General features: G+C 58.1%; 2 protein-coding genes and 1 long non-coding RNA gene across 6 annotated transcripts; 2 read left to right on the plus strand and 1 right to left on the minus strand.

The window, feature by feature from the left end:
- Positions 1-1,357: 1,357 nt before the first annotated feature.
- On the plus strand, positions 1,358-9,184 carry HOMER3 (homer scaffold protein 3). Of its 2 annotated transcripts, none has more exons than XM_024133992.3 (10): positions 1,358-1,532; positions 3,356-3,437; positions 3,525-3,681; positions 3,934-4,065; positions 5,289-5,396; positions 6,407-6,528; positions 7,044-7,200; positions 7,531-7,644; positions 7,754-7,840; positions 8,690-9,184. In XM_024133992.3, exons 2-10 carry the CDS (start codon positions 3,424-3,426, stop codon positions 8,879-8,881), a joined length of 1,083 nt encoding a protein of 360 aa, XP_023989760.1. In that variant the 5' UTR covers positions 1,358-1,532; positions 3,356-3,423; the 3' UTR covers positions 8,882-9,184. The 2 variants fall into 2 exon arrangements, with proteins under 2 accessions (XP_023989760.1, XP_028339605.1); XM_028483804.2 differs by lacking the exon at positions 1,358-1,532 and adding an exon at positions 2,158-2,218.
- A 553-nt stretch (positions 9,185-9,737) lies between these two features.
- On the minus strand, positions 9,738-16,782 carry DDX49 (DEAD-box helicase 49). 2 transcript variants are annotated; one of them, XM_007116945.4, is made up of 13 exons: positions 16,635-16,782; positions 15,639-15,758; positions 14,936-15,021; positions 14,730-14,851; positions 14,201-14,388; positions 13,917-14,057; positions 13,100-13,175; positions 12,721-12,797; positions 12,447-12,544; positions 11,285-11,359; positions 10,547-10,635; positions 10,384-10,455; positions 9,738-10,292 (listed from the first exon to the last, which is right to left on the minus strand). In XM_007116945.4, exons 1-13 carry the CDS (start codon positions 16,700-16,702, stop codon positions 10,104-10,106), a joined length of 1,401 nt encoding a protein of 466 aa, XP_007117007.2. In that variant the 5' UTR covers positions 16,703-16,782; the 3' UTR covers positions 9,738-10,103. The 2 variants fall into 2 exon arrangements, with proteins under 2 accessions (XP_007117007.2, XP_007117006.3); XM_007116944.3 differs by having other exon boundaries at positions 15,639-15,762.
- LOC102977282 (uncharacterized) lies at positions 14,353-16,623 on the plus strand. 2 transcript variants are annotated; one of them, XR_003678185.1, is made up of 4 exons: positions 14,353-14,409; positions 14,639-14,757; positions 15,889-16,008; positions 16,204-16,623. It is a non-coding gene; the product is annotated as an uncharacterized lncRNA (long non-coding RNA). The 2 variants fall into 2 exon arrangements; XR_003678184.1 differs by having other exon boundaries at positions 15,889-16,623.
- Positions 16,783-19,338: the final 2,556 nt, after the last annotated feature.

A 19,338-nucleotide genomic window follows, 5' to 3' on the forward strand; every position in this document is an offset into this window, starting at 1 on the left:
GCCCAGATGTGCGATTCTTGTTGGTGGAAACACACAGACAAGAACAGGGAAAGGAGGTAGAGGAGAGGAAAAGCAAAAACCTGGCATGTGAGTCAGAGCTTCAGGGAAGTGCAGGGCTTGGTTCTGAGGAGCCCTGGTGCCTCTGTCCATGAACACGATGGCACTCTGTGACTTTGGAGACACTGTGTGTCTCCAGAGAAAGGGCAGATACAGGACTGAAAAGTGAAAAGTGGGCTCCACAGGCAGGCTCAGACTGCGATTCTTGTTGGAAACACACAGACAAGAACAGGGAAAGGAGGTAGAGGAGAGGAAAAGCAAAAACCTGGCATGTGAGTCAGAGCTTCAGGGAAGTGCAGGGCTTGGTTCTGAGGAGCCCTGGTGCCTCTGTCCATGAACACGATGGCACTCTGTGACTTTGGAGACACTGTGTGTCTCCAGAGAAAGGGCAGATACAGGACTGAAAAGTGAAAAGTGGGCTCCACAGGCAGGCTCAGACCAGGAGATCCTGGCTCGGTTCTAAAAGGACCATCTGCCAGCAAGTGTAGGAAGGGGTGGACTCCCGCTGACCAGAGGTGGCAAACCTGGGCCTGTGGACCTCCAGGCAATCCACCCATTTGGTGGCAAGTGGACACTGACATTCCCTCCACCTGGATTTGGGGACCCTATAACACAGCAACGATAATCCTAATCCAACCTCATCAGCATTGTTACAGTTGTTTTAGGGAACACAGAAGCCCCGAGGTAGACAGAAGCCCCAACCTGGGGATCAGGGTGAGGTGGGAGAGCAGGCAGGAGGGATTCTGAGCAGGTGACATGGGATCAATCCCCATTAAGTGCCTACTGTTTGCCTCTCTCTCATCTTCCAGCCCCCTCTCTGCTGAGGTCTCTTTCATTTTCTGGATACAGCCACTGAGAAGCTACTGTGTGCAGGCGCCTGGGCCCACCAAGGCAGCAGATGTGCCCTGCCCCTGAACTCCCATCGGGTGAAGAGGAACCTGATTCCCCATCACGGGCAAAAGCAGCAGAGGCCCCGAGGGTCAGGGCCCCCCTTGAAGAGAGGATGAGGCCACATTCTCCTCTGTCCACCTACGTCTGTCTGTCTCCTGTGTCTCTGCCTCTCTCCTCCATCTCTCTGTCTCTAGGTCTGGGTCTCCGTCTCCACCCCATTCCCTGTTCCCTTCCGCACCCTTCTTAACCTCTCGTCCCCAATCCTCCCCCCTTCCTCCCTGCTCGCGCCCCTCCTTCTCCCTCTCCCCCCTCTGCCACCGGCAGGGGGCGCTGCGGGGCGGCCTCGGCGGCCCGGGGAGGCGGGGCGGGCGGCGGCCGCGTCGGGACTCGCCGCGATGGGACCGGAGACGGCGCGGGCGGCGGCGGCGGCGGCGCAGACAAAGGCGCGGGCGGTGCGGAGGGCGGCGCGGAGGGCGCGGGCCCCGGAGCCAGCGAGCAAGCGGGGCGCCCGTCTGCGGGGAGTCAGCGCCGCGGGGCCGCACCCGCCTAGCGCCCGGACACTTGCGGGGCGCCGAGCCGGCAGGGTGAGCCCGGCCAGCTGAGCCAGCGCTGGGGGCGCGGGGGGCCGCGAAGTTCCAGGGCCGGGGAGAGGGCGCTGGGGGTCCAGAAGTTCCGGATACGGAGGCTGGGGGCAGCTGGGGGAGCCCCCAAGTTCCAGGGCTTGAGAGGGCGCGGGGACCCCGAAGTTCCGGAGTCGGGGTCGGGGAGGGGACAGTGCGAGCGGTTCCCGAAGTTCCGGACCCGTCATTGGAGGAGGCTGTGAAGATGTCTCCGACGTTTCGGACCTGGGGTGGAGGGGTGACGCGAGGGAACCCCGAAATTCAGGACCCGGGGTTGGAAGGGTAGCAGGGGCGTCCCCGAAGTTCAGGAGTCAGGAACAGCGCGGAGGATCCTCTAAGCTCTGGACCTGCGGTTGCAGGAGATAGATAACGTGTCCCCGAAGTTCTGGACCCGGAGTGGCGGGGGGGAGTTGCAGGGATCCTGGAAGTTCCAGGGTCGGGGGCGGCTCTTCCCGAAGTTGGGGCGCGCATAGGGCACCCTGGTCCTGACCCTGGGAACTCGATCCCGACTGAATATCAGATCCCCTGGACTGGGGCTCCTGGGGTGGGGCTTCGCCCCCGCACGCGCTTGTGGATCCCGGACACCGGGCGGAGTCGGGCTCCCCTTTGGAGCCCGGCGGCCGGCAGCGTCCGAGGCGCATGACTAGTTGGTGAGTAACTTTTCCCAATGCCGCAAGTCGCTGCAGGAACATCCGCTGCAGGAACGTCCGGGCAGGAGGGCCTGAGTTTCTAGGACCCCTGCGCCCCGGAACCCTGGCTCGACCCAGGACCCACCCCCAACCCCGGCCAAAGTCTCTGCCCCTCCCCCACCCAGGGGCTCCGGTTTCAGACCCTGTCACCGGGACAGCAGCTGCCCGGGACGGACAGAGTGGGGGGGCATTCCCCCCTCTGACCACGGAGGCTACCGAGTCCGGGCCTCCCTTCCCTTAGTTTGCCTCCTCCCATCCCCCAGGTCCCTCGTGGACCTGGATCCCACCCAGCCCCATGGTATTGGGATTGAGTGGTGATGGGTGGGCACCACGGTAGACCTGTTCAGCCACATCTTGTCTTTTTAACTAGGCTGGAGGCTCCCTGGGGATTTGGACTTCGACTCCAAGGTGTGCCTCTGCCCTACAGTGGAAGCTGAGGGGTCTCTTTGTGGGTACAGTGGGGGACTGGTCTCCCAGTAGGCACTTGTCAATGCCCCACTTTTTTTTTTTTTTTTTTGCGGTACGCGGGCCTCTCACTGTTGTGGCCTCTCCCATTGCGGAGCACAGGCTCCGGACGCGCAGGCTCAGCTGCCACGGCTCACGGGCCCAGCCGCTCCGCGGCATGTGGGATCTTCCCAGACCGGGGCACGAACCCATGTCCCCTGCATCGGCAGGCGGACTCTCAACCACTGCGCCACCAGGGAAGCCCAATGCCCCACTTTTTGATGGAGGCCCTGCTTTGAGGAGTGATGGACGAAAGTGTCAGGAAGTACTGAACAGGAGTTGGCCACCTTGGCCTTCTCCACCCAGCCCAGAGATTGAGAAGACTTCACTGGGGGTCCGGTAACCAGGAAGATGTGAGGTATATGCTGGGCTGTTAGATGCCACCTGGCTCCTATCAGAGGCCGTCTCCTGCCCAGGGTGTTGCAAGAGCTTCCTCCCAATGGAGAGAGTTGGGGTCTTTTTGCTGAGTGATTCCCTCACTTTTGGATTGAAGTTCTATGAATGGTGTACTTGGAAGTGGGTCCTGGGGCTGGACATGCTTGGCCTCCCTCAGCCTGGTCTGGGGGGACACTCACAAACCTCCTGTCCCCCCAGAGGCCAAGCCAGCAGTTCCTACCATCCCCCTGGCTGTCCCTTGGAGCCCACCCAGACAAGCCTGACCAATGTCCACAGCCAGGTGAGCCCCTGCTTCTACCAAAGCTTGGCCGTGAGTCCCCTGGGGGGCTGGTGCCTGGCCCCCGCTGAACACCCTGTCTCCATGCAGGGAGCAGCCCATCTTCAGCACACGGGCGCACGTATTCCAGATCGACCCAGCCACCAAGCGGAACTGGATCCCCGCGGGGAAACACGCACTCACTGTCTCCTACTTTTACGATGCTACCCGCAACGTCTATCGAATCATCAGCCTTGGGGGTGCCAAGGTCCTGGTGGGGCTTGGGTGGGGTGGCAGGTGCCAAGGATCCCAGGGACAAGCCTGGTTCAGTCGCTTCCTTGCTGTGTGCCTTGGGGGCCGGGGGAGTACCCTGAGTCTTTCTGGGTCTCAGTCTTCCTCCTGAAATGGCTCAGACCAAGGACCTCTGAGGTGCTGATACAAAGCTATACCCCTGGGGGTTTCACATTCATTATTACCAGTCCCATCACCTGGGAACTTTTCTCCCCACTGCCTTCCCCAGGCCATCATCAACAGCACTGTCACCCCCAACATGACATTTACCAAAACCTCCCAGAAGTTCGGGCAGTGGGCAGACAGTCGCGCCAACACCGTCTATGGCCTTGGCTTTGCTTCTGAGCAGCATCTGACTCAGGTGGGCCTGCAGGGATACATGGTGGGAGGAATGGGGCTGGGGCTGGGTCTCCTCTTGGGTGCACTGGGGGACCCTGGACAGATGCTGGGCCTCCATCTTCCCAGCTGCAGAATGGGCCTACAGAATTGGACAAGCCAGTAGCTCCTTCCCAGTTCTCTGGTTCACATTCCAGCTCTGTTGGCCGCCTGCTCTGATTTCGGACACACCCTGCCCCTCTCTGGGTGCCTAGGATGGGCTGGGTGCTTCCCCGCACCCCTGGCATTACCTTCTTTATCGCCTCCCTCCACCCTCTGCTGTTTCTAGAGTTCAGTATTGTCTTATCCATTGTTTCCCTGTATGGTTCGTCCTCTCTGAATCCTGTTGAGTTCATGATGCTTCTCTTCGCTTTTCTTCTAGAAGCATTAGTTTTCCTTTCAAATTTAGATCTTTGAATTAATTTCTACCGGAGGTTTAAAGTAGGAGTATTTTTTTCCCACATGAGTATTCAGTTGCTCTTGGGCCATTTTTTGAAAAAAACATCTACCCCCCCCCAACCCCCAATGAATTGCACTGGCCCCTTTTCACAAATCAAGTGGCTGTATGTCTGTAAATATGTTTCTTTAAAAAATTACTTTCTTTTTTTTTTTTTTTGTGGTACGTGGGCCTCTCACTGTTGTGGCCTCTCCCGTTGCGGAGCACAGGCTCCGGACGCGCAGGCCCAGCGGCCATGGCTCACGGGCCCAGCCGCTCCACGGCATGTGGGATCTTCCCGGACCGGGGCACGAACCCGTGTCCCCTGCATCGGCAGGCGGACTCTCAACCACTGCGCCACCAGGGAAGCCCAAATTACTTTCAAGCTAAGGAAATTTATTATAAAATGAAAAAAGAAAAGTGTATCCTACCCTAGCTGGAAATGAAAGACAGATTAGCACCCACCTGAGGCTCTCCTTGCTGAAATAATCCTGGTTGAGAGGGAAAGGGGGTCCCTTTCTCAAGATGGGTCAATGTGATACACCTCCATGAACATCCCACCCACCCCCCATCCTGACACCCACTCTGTTCATTGGGCATCGTTTTCCAAGCCTACTTCCCACTCTTCCAGTTCATGAGAGGAGGGGATTCACTCAATTCTAAAGTTCCTTCCAAAGCGACAGAGCTGGCCTTGGGTGGAGCTAATGTGGTGGGACCCTGGGGGAGGGGGCTGGGAGTTTGTTGACTGTCTGTTCCTGCCCCCCATTCCTCAGTTTGCTGAGAAGTTCCAGGAAGTGAAGGAAGCAGCGAGGCTGGCACGGGAGAAATCTCAGGATGGGGGAGAGCTCACCAGTCCAGCCCTGGGGCTCACTGCCCACCAGGTCAGCACTCCCTGTCCCATGCATGCCAGGAGCTCAACTGATATTGGGGGGTCTAGGTGCTGTGCGGGTTCCCAGGACCAAATGCTCACAGATGATGTAAAAAACTAGGTCCATGGCAAGGACCATGGAAGAGGGCTGTGGGTGGCATGGGAGCGTGTCATAGGCTGTCCAAATGTTAGATCAAGGAAGGCCAGAAAACCAGCTCACAGGACAGAGTTGAAATGTGGAAGTTGAAATGGCTAAGTAGAGCGGCAGAGTAAAAAACTGTCCCTGGGTGTTTTCCCCCCATTAACTTATTCATTATCATTTATTTGTTTATTTTTAATGTTTATTTATTTATTTATTCATTCATTTTGGCTGCACCGGGTCTTAGTTGCAGCTCGTGGGATCTTCGCTGCGGCATGCGGGCTTCTTAGTTGCGGCATGCAGACTCTTAGTTGGGGCATGCATGCAGGATCTATTCCCTGACCAGGGATCAAACCCGGGCCCCCTGCATTGGGAGCACGGAGTCCCACCCGCTGGACCACCAGGGAAGCCCCTCAGCATCATTTATTGACCACATACTGTGTGCCAGGCCCAGGGCTGTGCACAGGTATTAAGGAGATGAAAAAGTAGGTTGGTCCAGGCAGCAGGTGGATTCATAATGAATTTAGCCTGATGGAGTGAGTTTCCTGTAGGGATTTTAAATGGATGTTGAAATTTGGCCCCAGGGGAGGTCATTGCTCTGAGGGAACAGCATGGAGGTTTCAGATTGCTCCCCGCTTTGCAGATTATGAGTATCTCCCGGGGTTTAGGCTAGCCTGCATCAGGTTTGCTCCTGGGGGTTGGCGAGAGCCCAGCAGGCAAGGTGGGGGGCAGGGCCCAGAAAGGGGCCATCGGGAGCCATGGGTGGTGGGTGAGGAGGGGAAAGGAGCAGTCAGATCCCATTGCTGGGAAGGACCTCCTGCCCTCAGTCACGACCCAAGTAGCATCAGCCCTTACTGTGCCCTCACTTCTACCCATGCTCTTAGGTGCCCCCGAGCCCCCTCGTCAGCTCCAACGGCCCCGGCGATGAGAAGCTATTCCGCAGCCAGAGCGCGGACGCTCCCGGCCCCGCTGAGCGCGAGCGGCTCAGAAAGATGCTGTCCGAGGGGTGAGGGGGGTAGGGCGGGGCACAGGGGCGTGGCAGAACGAAGGGTGGGGGAAGAAGAGAGAGGAAGTTCTCAGAAACTGTAGGGACTTGTTCAAGCGGCGGGATCTGACACTGGACCCAAGGCCTGTGGTAGGAGAGGAGACATCCAGATTGTGCCCCTTCCAGAGCCGACCCCGCTCCTGCCTCATCCATTCCTCGGGGCTAACCCTGGCCTGTCCACATCTCCCCCGGCTAATTCTAAACCCACGGGTGCCTCCCCACCCACTTTGTTCTGTCCACATCCCGTGGGCTGATCCTGCTTGGCCTTCCGACTGTGTCTCACTGAACTGACACCAAAGCGCCTACTTTGACCCCACCCCCGGCAAGACTCCTCCTCCCCGGGACGTCCCCACCCCCTAGTCCCGAGGTATCTTGACCCCGCCCATAACCCCGCCCCCAGCCCAGCACCTCCCTCGCCCTGCCTCAGGCCCAGTGAGGCCCCGCCCTGCCCTCTGCCGACTCCAGCGTCCCCGCAGCTCGGTGGGCGAGGTGCAGTGGGAGGCCGAGTTCTTCGCGCTGCAGGACAGTAACAACAAGTTGGCTGGCGCCCTGCGAGAGGCCAACGCCGCCGCCGCCCAGTGGAGGCAGCAGCTGGAGGCCCAGCGCGCAGAGGCCGAGAGGCTGCGACAGCGGGTGAGGAAGCCCCTCCCTCCCAGAGACCCCAAGTGGCCCGGACCACTGTGAAGCCCCTGCCTCCTATCTGTACTGGGTTCCCTGGCTGGCTGTGTGATCTCGGCAAATCACTTCCCTGAGCCTTAGTTTCTTGTTCTGTAGTATGGGTCTGAAATAACGTCAGCCTCAGAGGGTTGTCAGACCCTAAAGACCTACCTGCCAGAGGCGGGGTGGTAGCCCCAACCAGAAGGGGTTAGTGCCCAGTCATGGGCTTGGCTGGTCAGGCATATTCCCCAGGGATCAGGAGAGTACAGGCTGGGGCGTCAGGGGCTGACCTTCCTGTCTGCACAGGTGGCTGAGCTGGAGGCCCAGGCTGCCACCACCGAGCCACCCACAGTCAGTGAGAAGGAGGGACCGGGCCAGTCGCTGGAGCAGCTGGAGGCACTAGTGCAAACTAAGGACCAGGTGTGTGAGCCTGTCTGTAAGCGTTTGTGTTTCCTCGGGCCCTGCCTTCCCTGATCTCCCATGGGGGGGCCAGGACTCTCAGAACAGATTCTGGGAACTTCTCCATTAGGAGATCCAGACGCTGAAGAGCCAGACTGGTGGTCCCCGTGAGGCCCCAGACAGCGCCGAGCGTGAGGAGACGCAGCAGAAGGTGCAGGTGTGTGCGGTTGCTGTGAGGCAGGGTGGGGGTGACCACCCATGGCAGCCAGCCTCTGATATAGGACAGACCTGGCATCTTCCCTACCTAGTGGGCTCTGGGCAGCTATGTGCCTCCCTGAGCTTCAGTTTCTTCACCTATAAATGGAGTCAGGAAGACATCTAAGGTTGTGAAGGATTTGGATGACCAGGTGCATGGAAGGACTGAATCACAGTGGGTGGTTTATAAAACATGGTTATTAGTACAATGTTTCATCTCCTTCCATTCATTCAACAAGCAGTTTCTGAGTCTCTGTTGAATCTTCATTCTTGACCCCATCAAATCCTCACACATTCCCAGCCTGAGGTCAGGAGCTTGCATTTGTACCCAGGGGTGCTGGCCTGGCCCTCACTGAAGACTTTATCTGAGAAACGTTCAAGCATGTCCTGTGAGTCCAGCAGGAGGGAGAAGTTAAAGGAGCTGGTGCCCCCGAAGAGAGAGAGGTTGGGGGAATGCTCCCTGTTGTTTCCTGGGCAGAGTGCACAGCATATGTAAAGGCCCTGAGGTGGGGAGAAAGTATGTTCAAGGAACCACAAGGAAGCCAGCAAGCGTGGGCTGGAATGAGCGAGGAGGGGTATGGATTTCATTCCCAGCATGATGGGTGACGAGGGTCTTGAGCAGAAGAGGAATGTGGTCATTTCAATGATGTTCCAATCAGGGGACCAGGGAGCGTGTTGGGTAGAGGTGGCAGGGAGGAGGCCAGGAGACAGAGAGGGCTTGGCCCAGAGTGGAGGCTGTGGGGATAGCATTCAGATGCTGGGCCCTTGAGACTTGCTGGGGCCCCCAACCCTGCTTGCCCTCTCCCTGCAGGAACTGGAGACCCGAAACGCGGAGCTGGAGCACCAGCTGCGGGCAACGGAGCGCAGCCTGGAGGAGGCACGGGTAGAGCGGGAGCGGGCACGGGCCGAGGTGGGCCGGGCCGCGCAGCTGCTGGACGTCAGGCTGTTTGAGCTGAGCGAGCTGCGGGAGGGCCTGGCCCGCCTGGCCGAGGGCACGCCCTGAGTCCGGCCTCTGGGTCTACGTGGGAGCAGGGGCCTGCGGGAGCTAGTTTTACATGAACGATTCCCGCCTGGGGCACGGGCCAGGCCGCAGGCGGCACGGTGGGCCATTCCCCCTGGCAGGGACTGGGGCCCGACTCAGCCTGGGGAGGCCCTGTCCACAGTACTCCAGCCGGCCCTGGCTGTTCACAGCTCATGGGCTGTTTTTGAGCTCTTCATCGTGTAGAATTTCTAGACTCCCCAGGGCACGTGCTGGTGCCCAAATTACATTTCTAAGCGTGGCTGTGTGTGTGGCGTGTGAGCACCTAGGTACCTAGTCGCCGTCACTGGACCCTCTGCCCTCAGTCCGTGTGGGGTTTGGTAAGCCAGAGATGGGAGGGAGGCTCAGGAAGCCTCAGGGCCATGCCCAGGCCACATGGCTCTGCTGCCCCGTCTTCCTGGGCTCTGCCCATGTTGTCTGGACCAGTTTGGACTAAGGTGGACCCTGGCTAAGGACTCCCCCCACAAAACCCCCCACATTTGGGGTTTTTCGCTCTGGCCACAAACCCCGAATGCAAGCAGGTGGGCAGGAGGGGAAGGTCCTACCTAGCACATGGCTGTGTTCACCGGGCATGGGAGGGATCTCACCAAAACATCTGCGTTTGCAGAGCAGAGTGGTTGCTATGCCCATTTTCCAGATGAAGAAACCAAGGCCCATATAAGGGGCTTCACCAACCCAAGGTCACTCGGCTGGAATGGTCAGCACTGCAGTTCAAAGCTTTGGGCCTGGCCCGACAGGAAAGGAGACCTGGGGGGTGGGGGGTGGTAAGCGGTGTTCTGGGAGACTTGAGAAGTACAGGCAGTCATACCCTCTGCCCCCACCGAGAGTCAGACTGGGGAAGTCAAGACTCATTTATTGAGCATCTCCTGCAAGCGACACACCTTCGCTCTGGGGCCCCACGGCACCCCCAGGGGGACCCTGGGTTGGGGTCGCTGTACGTGGACTTGGGCCCAACCTCATAGCGTTCTTTCCTCCTCTGCAGCCTGCCTCTTGGCCAAGGTTCTGAGGAGGGGCCGCCAGGGGCTGCAGGGTGGGGTGGAGGGCTGCGCACCGCACGTGGGTGTCCGTGGGCTCTGCTGAGGGGGACTGGGCAGACTGGGAGGCGGGATTATCCCGAGGGGAGGACCCTCCAACCTTCAGCTGGATGAGGGCATCCCAGGCCGGTCAGACGGGGGTCGTGTGGAACTCAGGCCGGGCCCTGAGCGGGTGCTGGGGACAAGCAGGCCTCAGGCTGGGCCCCGGATGGACACCCCCTGTGGCCAGACCCGCTGGCCTTCTGCCGCTGCAGTGCCTGCTCCACTTTCTCCTTGAAGCGCCGGTTCTTCTGCTTGATTTTGGCCAGCTCGGCCTTGCGCTTGGCCTCCAGGTCGGGATCCTGGCATGGGGAGGACCGGAAGGTGGCTAAGTTGATCATCCGCGGGGAAGCTTGTGCCCCACGCCCACTCCACCGCCGGCTCAGCCCTCACCTTCCCCTCCAGGATCATCTGCTTCCGCTTATTAATCTCTTTCTTTTCATCAAAGTTGGCTGCCTCCAGTTTCTGGGGGGGGAGGGAGAGGCCGTCTTGGGGGTCACCATCTTGCAGGAAGCACCCTGGGCCCCCGAGGACCAGCCCCTTCCCCGACACTCACAATCTCACACTCCCTCCGCACCACGTTGACCTGTGTGAGGATCTGTAGCACCTCAGCTTCCTCCACCGAGAACTCCTCCAGCTTCTTCTCTGTGGGGACAGCGGGGTCACGGGGGGGCAGGCACGACATGGAGAGGAATTTCAGCTATGTAGTGAGTTCCCTGTGTAGTAGGGCATGCAAGGCCATCCAGGGCCATTGCAGATAAGGATCAGGTGGGCAAGATCTAAGATTTCAGACCCAAGGAAGGTATGGACTGCTCTTTTTTTGTTGTTAGCAATACTATGAATTTGACTAGGGATATTTTCTTTTTTTTCCTGGAAACAGTGTCCTTTAAAGTCAAGACATTTCTGAATCTTAGGACAGTCTGTGCAGTGACTGGAGGTGCCCCAGAGGTTCTCGGTCTTGGCTACACATTAAACCACCCAAGGGGGTTTTTCAAACATGCCCAGGCCCCAGCCCTGGGGCTTCTGACTCATCCACAGGGACCACCCACATACTCTGGTCTGAAAAACCAAAGTCCCTTCCCACCAGATGCGGCTTTCAGCTGCTCAAGGCCATTGCAGAACTTCTGTTTCAACAACTGGGCAAAAGAAACTTCTCTGAGGGTTGCATAAGAAGGAAAGCGCAGTTTAAGCCTGCTCATGTCAGCAGGCTAGCGGGTGTCTGATAGGGTTGAGTGGCATCTCACCCAGAAGCACCCGCCTCCCCTCCCCTCTCCTCCTCTGCCCCTCCACTCACTGATCTGCTCCTCGATGGCGTGTACCAGGTGGATGTCATACTGTGTCACCAGCGTGATGGCCTGTCCCTGCCGCCCTGCGGGGACACACCCAGGCTGTGTGCTGGAGGCCAGGACAAACGGCCAGTAGAAGCAGGTCCTGACCAGCAGGCAGCTCAGGGCTCCTCTCAATCGAGGGGAACAGTACAGGAGCTCGGTGGGTGAGTGAGTGAGTGGAAATGAACGAAGCTCAGGGTGTCAGGGCTCAGCCCCCTGCCTGACCTCTGCGTAGTAGGCAGGTCCGTCCCAGGGGAGCTGCAGGACTCCAGGGAGAGGCAGCTCTCCTGCCAGCTTGGCCTTATACAGGTGATATGGCTGATTTCCCATTTTGGTGTGGCCGCCAGGGAGCCCAGGCCAAGTTCTGTCAGCAATAAGCCCAGACAGGCTTCAGCTCAGATCTCTGCACACCACTTTCTCCATTCCCCGTTCCTGTGACAGCGACTAGTGCTGGAACAGCACCGGCAGCTGACCAGGCCCATGACCCTCGGAGCAGCCCCAAACAGGTGTCACCTTCTTATTACCCATTGGTGGATGAGGCAGTGGGGGCCCAGAGAGCTGATGTGACCTTCCTGAGGCCACAGGGCAGGAGAGAAGGGCCAGGCCCAGTCTGGCCCCAGAAACCGTATCTCTGCCCACTCCAGGTGTGAGGAAATCTCCTGGGCTCCGTGCCCCTCCTGGGTGGGGCTGGGGAGCAGACAGGATGCATCCTTGGCTCCTAGCCAGAGTCACAGCGAGGGGTTGAGCATGGACGCCAAATCCCACAGGGCAGCGTCATACCCACCAGGACTTGTACACCTATTTGCTGCTGGGCGTGGATGGGCAGCCCTGACGGGTAAAGGGGCCTGGCGTGAGGCAACAGGGAGTGGTGGGGATGGGGCCGGTGTGCGCCGCGTCCCCATGGGACAGCACGTGTCGCTGTTAGTGCTGCCGGGGGTGAGAAGACAGAGCATCCCCACCTACGGTTTCGAAAGGACGATTCCCCCAACTTGCAAGTGCTGCCTCTGGTGTCTTTCACCCGTGGCCTGTAGCCCTCCCGTGTCCCACCCGCTTGTGACTCTGGCTCCTCATGGTGCGGGCAGGCAGGAGGGGCGGGTGCCCAAAGGCCGCCCCGCCCTGTCTGCTCACCTGCACGGGCTGTCCGGCCGACTCGGTGGATGTAGATCTTCGGGAGCCCGGGGGTGTTGTGGTTGATGACCACCTGCACCGTGGGAATGTCCAGGCCCCTGGAGAGAGAGGTCGGTCGGCACCTCTGTCCATGTGGGGAAACTGAGGTTGGGACTCGCCCAAGGTCGCTCAGCAGTGAAGCTGAGGCTGCCTGACCCATGCCCGAAGCCAGTCTCTCCCTCTGGCCCTTCTGTGGGGGGCGTCATGGGGAAGGGGGTACCCTGGAGCTGCTCACCGGGAGGCCACATCCGTCGCGATCAGGATCCGGTAGATGCTGGACTTGAACTTGGCCAGGGCGGCAAAGCGTTCTTTCTGTGCCGGATTGGGGAGAGAATTGGGGGTGGGGGTGTGTGTGAGGCAGCATCTCAACAAACGTTTGAGCGCTTACTGTGTGAGGCCTGGGGACGGGGCAGAGGCCAGGACAGTCTCCGCCCTCAAGCGGCACACAGTCCAGTGAGGGAGATGACCTTGAGGAGGCCAGACTGGGGCAGACAGGTGGCAGGAAGAGTGTTCCAGGCAGAGGAAAGGGCCTGGGCAAAAGCCCTGAGGCTGGGAGAAGTCCCCAGGGCCAGGCTGGCGGGTGAGGGGATCTGTGGGGCCGCCCAGCGCCTCACCTGTTTCATCATGGAATGCAGAGCCACGGTGGGGAAGTTGAATTTGCGCAGCATCATGCACAGAATCTGGCAGGTCCTGGCAGGAAGGATGTGCTGTCAGCCCGTCTAGCGCTGGGGTCCTGGAAAGGCGCTCCTGGCCCTCCCACCCCTGAGACCCCAAGTAGGTGGCCCTGCACAGCTGGGGAAGGAGAAGCCGCGGTGCAGTGTCCTGACCACTGACCCCTCCCCTGGCCTAAGCCAACAAGAGTGGGCCCTACATCCAGACTTTTCTCTTCTGGTGGCCAAGAAATTCTTGGCGGGCAGCAGTCAGGAGGTCTCCTCCACATGCCGTGGACTGCCCTTCTACGCTGGCTCAGGCTAGGCTACTCTACAGCTCCTTGACTCTCTCCCTAAACGCCTCAAAGGATTTTGAAATCCCTGGGTCTGCAGAGAGGACAGCCCCAGCTGTTGGTGCTGATGTGCTGGGCCTCACTGACATCCTGAGACCACAGCGAACAGGCTGCTCCAGGGCCTTCTCAGCCGCTGCAGAGGTCTCCTGGGGAGAGCCTGATGCCCTCAGCCCTTCCGGTTAAAGGCAGGTCTGAGGAAACCCAAATCCTGGCTCTGCCTTCAGGAGGGGTGACCTTGGCAAACTGCTTGACCTCTCTGAGCCCCCTTGAGTGCATCCTCCAAAACTGCTGGTCTGAGCAGAGGCCCCGGAGTGCCGAGACCGTCTGTATGCCTCATACCTCCAACCTTGGGCCACCTCTCAGGCCTCCGTGAAGGGCTATGGGAGGGACGCCTGGGGGACGGGAGAGGCAGGCCTGCCCACGCTTACTTGCATGTGTTGGTGAAGATGATGATGGACCAGTCCTCGTGGTCGTCCTGGAAGTTCTGGATCAGGTGGACCAGGTAGGCATCCTTGACCTTCTCAGGCACTAGCAGGTAGCGCTGGTCCAGCTGTTCTACTGTGCGCACACTGGGGACAGGCGGGCCTGTTTCCCCTTCTGTTGAGTGAGGCCAATAACCCACCCTGCCCATGGGCAGTAACCTCTGTTGGGTGTGACCGCCACTTGGCCCCCGGCCTGCCCTGCTCCCCCAGGAGCGTGGCTATGGACTCACGGGGCCTGAGCCTCCCAGAAGAAGGGCTGGTTGGTGGCCAGGCCCTGCAGCTCCCTCAGCGTGTCGGTCAGCGTGGCACTGAAGAGCAGCGTCTGCCTGCGGGCCGGTACAGCTGCCAGGATGGCCTCCAGGTCCACGGTGAAGTCAGTGCAGCCCTGCTCCAACAGCCGGTCTGCCTCATCCATCACCTGTCGTGCCGGCAGCAGTGGGTAGGGATCTGGGGTGAGGGCGCTGTCCGAGTCCTGACTACATGCCTGGGCTCAACCCACCTTCCCCGTGTGCCTCCTTCCTGGTCTTAGATGTGGGCCCTAGAGCACTCTCCCTCTAGGTCTTGAAGGCCTGCTCCCTCACCCATCTCAGCTCCAATGTCACCTCCTCAGAGAGGCCCAGCCCCCAACTATCTTTACTAATACAGGCTCCCTTTTGTTGGTTCCTTAGCTGTTCTTGTCGCCATTCCCAACGTGGTGCTGGATGGCCTGTGGGACACACATTTCCCACATGGATGTATCAGGGCCCCAGGCTGACTTACCAGGAAGCGAATCTTCTTTATGCTGAAGGTATTGGAGCTGCGGAGGTGGTCAGCCAGGCGCCCTGGTGTGGCGATGACCACATGTGGTTTCCGGGAGAGCTCCAAGGCCTGGGCCACCATGTCTGTGGGTGGAGGGCGAGAGGTGGGGCTGGGTGGTCTGAGGCTGCAGAGGGTCCATGCCCAGAGCCTCCCTGGGGCCCCCATACCCATGCCGCCGACAATGATGCAGTCTTTCAAGCCCAGAGGCTTCCCCAGGACCCGGAACTGCTCTGCGATCTGGTAGGCCAGCTCCCTGTGGGCATGAAGGGGCCAGCCTGGGTCAGATAGCGGTTTTGTGCTTGCCTCTCATTCCCATCTCCACCCTACGGCCTCCTGCCTGGACTTCTCCTGTTCACACACCCTCCGAGGCTCCCAGTCCCCTTTGAACAAAGGTTCTGATACTGAGTGTTGGAGGCCCCTTGTGGCCCCTGCCCTCTCACTAGGCTGGGTCCCCAAACAGCCCATGGCTTGTCCCCTGCCAGTCCCACCCACACTGGCCTTTCTTCTTCCCACGTCCTCAGCAATGGCCTCAACACCACAGTCATCAAAGCCTGAGACCCAAGTGTCAGTCCCCCCTCTCCCAGGGCTGGTCAGTGTCCAAGTCCTCTCCTCTCTGCCCCCAGCCCCAGCTCCACCCAGGCCTTTTCTCTGCCTGTGTCCCTACTTCCTGGCCTTCCTGCTTGCCCTGAGTCAAGCCCTGTGCTCAGAACTTTTCACACACTGTCTTGTTAATTCTTCAGCACCTCTAAGAGGTGGGCATAATTTCTGTCTCCATCTTGCACACATGGAAAGTGCGCTCAGAGAGGTAAAGGCGCTTGCCCAAGAGAATACAGCTGGTTAACTCACCCACAAGGGCTTTGGGGGGCTCACCTGGTGGGTGTCAGGACGAGGCAGAAGATGCCATAGGGATCCTCAGACAGCTTCTGCAAGATGGGCAGGACAAACGCTGCCGTCTTGCCACTGCCTGTCTTGGCACAGCCCAGGCAGTCCCTACCTGGGCAGAGGGCAAAGCAGTGTCACAGGTGTAGACAGGTGTTGTATCGGGCACAGTTTACAGCAGCTAACATTTAATGAGCAATTACTGTATGCTCAGTACTGGCCTGTGCTCTTTCCGTTTCAGGCATTCTGACAACTTTCCATTTAGAGCAACTGACACATTTTAGAAAGGTGAGGCCATTATCATCCCCATTTAACAGAAGAGGAAACAAAGTCTCAAAGATTTGCCCAGGATACACAGACAGTGAGTATCAGGCTGGACTGGAACCCACATCCATCTGACATGAGAGGCCTGCTACTAACCACGACCTCGTTTTGACTCCTTCCGGGGTATCAGGGCTTGGGAAACCCAGAATGTCCTCCCCCCAATCTGCATCCTATGCTCCCTACTGACTGCTTCATCCTTGTTTATTTAATGCCTCAATTTGTCACATCCTAGGCTTCCTGAAGGCGTCTCTTTAATGGCAAAACTGGGTTGGACCAGAGGAGTGGGGAGAAGAGCAGTCTAGGGACCAGAGCCGTGGATTTACCAGTAATCTTGACTCAGTTTCCATTTGTAAAATGGAGATAGTAATCCAAGCTCTACCGAATTTTCCCAGTACTATCTATTAGTTATTCATCAAACCCTCCCAGTGCCCTGAGACTATAAAAGTTTCAGAGATTACATCACTTGGGTGCGGACACACGGCGAGTCAGCCGTACACCCTAAACGCCGACACTGCCTAGTCTGCCTCCGGAACCCAGGATCGCCCGTAAGGGCCAAGACTGCCCTTCGCCTCACGGGGCCGGCGTGGGCAAAAGCTGCGAGAAGGCAAAGTGAGGCGACAGGAGCGGGGACGCCTCCTGGAGAAGAGGCCTAGCCACACTCACCTTCCAGGATGGCGGGAATGCAGCCGAGCTGCACGGGCGTGGGCTGCTTCAAACCCAGCTGCCGGCATTGTTCCACGAGCCAGGATGACAGCCCAAGCTCCGCGAAGCCAGCCATCCTCACAGCCAGTCCCATGTAAGCACCCGTGTGAGCCGTGCTTCCGGCGCGTGTTGATGACGTCAGGAAAGCATTCCAGTTTACTGGATCTGCCTCCTGCCTGGTCCCACCCTCTGCAGCTCACTGCCATTCCTAACCTCTACCACATCCTTACCACTCTTCCCCGAATCCCGTTGGCTCTCAGGATCGAATCGAATTACAGATGCCCTGCGAGGCGCACTTGCGTCTCCCGCCCCTCTGACTCACGTTTGAGTCTCCCATTGGCTCATCTCTAGGGAGGAACGAGTAAACTACATTTCCCGGCGTGCCCCGCGGTACCTCCCTCCTTCCGGCCGACGTGTCTCTCAGTGGGAGTAGCGGGTGAGAGGGCAGCGACATGGCGCCTCCGGCTCCTTGCTCAGCCTCTGGAGGCTCCGGGGAGGTGGACGAGCTGTTCGACGTGAAGAATGCCTTCTACATTGGCAGCTACCAGCAGTGCATCAACGAGGCGCAGCGGGTGAAGGTGCGGCGGCTGCGGGGCTGGGGGACCCTGGGGGCGGAGGCGGAAGACGCTTCCTGGTGGCTGTGGGTCGCGCTCTGATTTTAAAAACCCTCCCTCTTCACCTCGCGCCGTTTCATCCCCGCCCCTCCCCCCCCCGCCACATCTCTTCAGAGCGCGGTGAAGAATTATCCTTGTCCTATGACCAAACTCAAAGCAGTAACACTTTAACGATACTTCTCACTCTGAGCGCTCACTCAGACTGAGCCTTGGGAGGCATTTGAGTAAGAGAGGGGTTCATACCGCTATAGTAATAATAACAATGGTAATGATACTACGCTACAGTAGTAATAATAAAAATAGCAACAACAATAATAGTTTACATCTGTTGAGCACCCACACTGTGCCGCCATGCCCTCAATACCCGTGAAGTAGGGATTGTTGTTTATCCTCATTTTACAGGTGAGAAAAGGGAGGCTCAAGAGAGAAATGGCTTCTCCCTCGTTACCCTGCCCCACTAACCAGGTTATTTCTCCCCAGACTTGCTCACTCATTCATTCACTCATTCCTCATTGAGCATCTGTATGGGCCAGGCAGGATATTAGTGCTGGGCTCAAAGCAGTGACAAAATGGACACAACTCCCAGCTCTTTTGGAAACCTCAGCTTCCAAGGGAGACAGACAGTAAACAAGTAAATAAACAAGATGTCAGGAGGTGGTGCGACGGAGAGTGGTGGGAGTGAGCCTGGCTGTTTGAGAGCTAGAAAATATAGCCCTTCAAGGCAGGGCCCAGGCAACCAGGCAGTGAGTGGGTGACAGGAGAGGGGGCAGCAGGGGCCACTAGCAGCACCATTTGGGGAGGCACATGGATGGTACTGTCACTTTGAGAGTGAGCCATTGGAGAATTTTTAAGAGCAGTGAACGTGACACGGTCTTTGCCTGCCTTCATGGTGTAGTGTCCTGAAGAGAGTAAATGAGTAACGAAGCAAGTGAATACATAGTTTCAGCTTGAGTCCTCTAGGGAAGACGGGAGATGAAAAAGTGCTGATTAGAAATGGGGGTGGGGGCTGCTTCACGTGGGAGTGGTCAGATCAGGCCTCTCTGACGGCCATTTTAACCTGTGACCAAACCTTGAGAAGGCTCTAACCCCATAAGTTGCTGCAAAGGTGCTGAGGCAGCAGTGAGCTCCATGTAGTCAAGGCAAACGAGGGTGGTGTGGCAGGAGTGGGGCGAGCACAGTGGGGGAGATGAAGAATGAGGTGGGCAGAGTTGAGGGGCAGGGCCTGAAGGGCCACAGCAAGGGTTTGGATTTTATTCCGAAGGTGTGGGAGGCCATCGGAGCGCCACACAAGGGAGTGGTAGACATCTTCCCAGAGGTAGCCAGAGGGTTGGGAGGAATTTGGATTCTGAAGTAGAGAAGGCTTGCTTTCCCTTCTGGCCTTTGGCAGTGAACCCCATGTCTCTGAGTGTCATCTGCGTAATGGGGGGTAAAACCTCAAACAGACTTCAGTAAGAGGTTAGGAATCATTGAAATAACATTTGCATGACTGTATTAGTTTTCCATTGCCACTGTGACAAATTACCAAACAACAGCTTAAGTAAGGCAGCACATGTTTATTATCTCGCAGCTTCTGTAGGTCAGAAGTCCAACACCGCTCTCACTAGGCTAAAATCAAGGTGTTGGCCCAGCTATGTCCTTTTTTGGAGGTTCTGGGGAAGAAGCACCTTCCTAACTTGTTCAAGTTGCTACCTCTTGGCCAGGGGCCACCCTTAGCTCCTGGAGGCTTCTGGATGCTTCTCTCCAGTCGTCAACCTCGCATATCACCCTTCCATCTCAGAACCAGCCACAGGGTTCTCACTTGGAGTCTCTCGAATTTCCCTTCTCCTTCATTTCTTTTGTCTAAAAGTCCTCTGCTTTTAAGGGTTTCCGTGATTAGACTGGATCCTCCCAGATAACCCAGCATAGTGTCTCCATTTTTAGGGTCCATAATCTTAATCACACCTGTGAAGTCCCTTTTGTGATGTAACGTAAGCTGTTCACAGGTCCCAGGGACTGCTATGGACATATCTGGGGGACCTTGTCTGTTCAGCACCATGGTTGTTACATGCCTC

Source organism: Physeter macrocephalus, unplaced genomic scaffold, assembly GCF_002837175.3.
Source record: "Physeter macrocephalus isolate SW-GA unplaced genomic scaffold, ASM283717v5 random_72, whole genome shotgun sequence".
In the NCBI taxonomy this organism is placed as follows: domain Eukaryota; kingdom Metazoa; phylum Chordata; class Mammalia; order Artiodactyla; family Physeteridae; genus Physeter; species Physeter macrocephalus.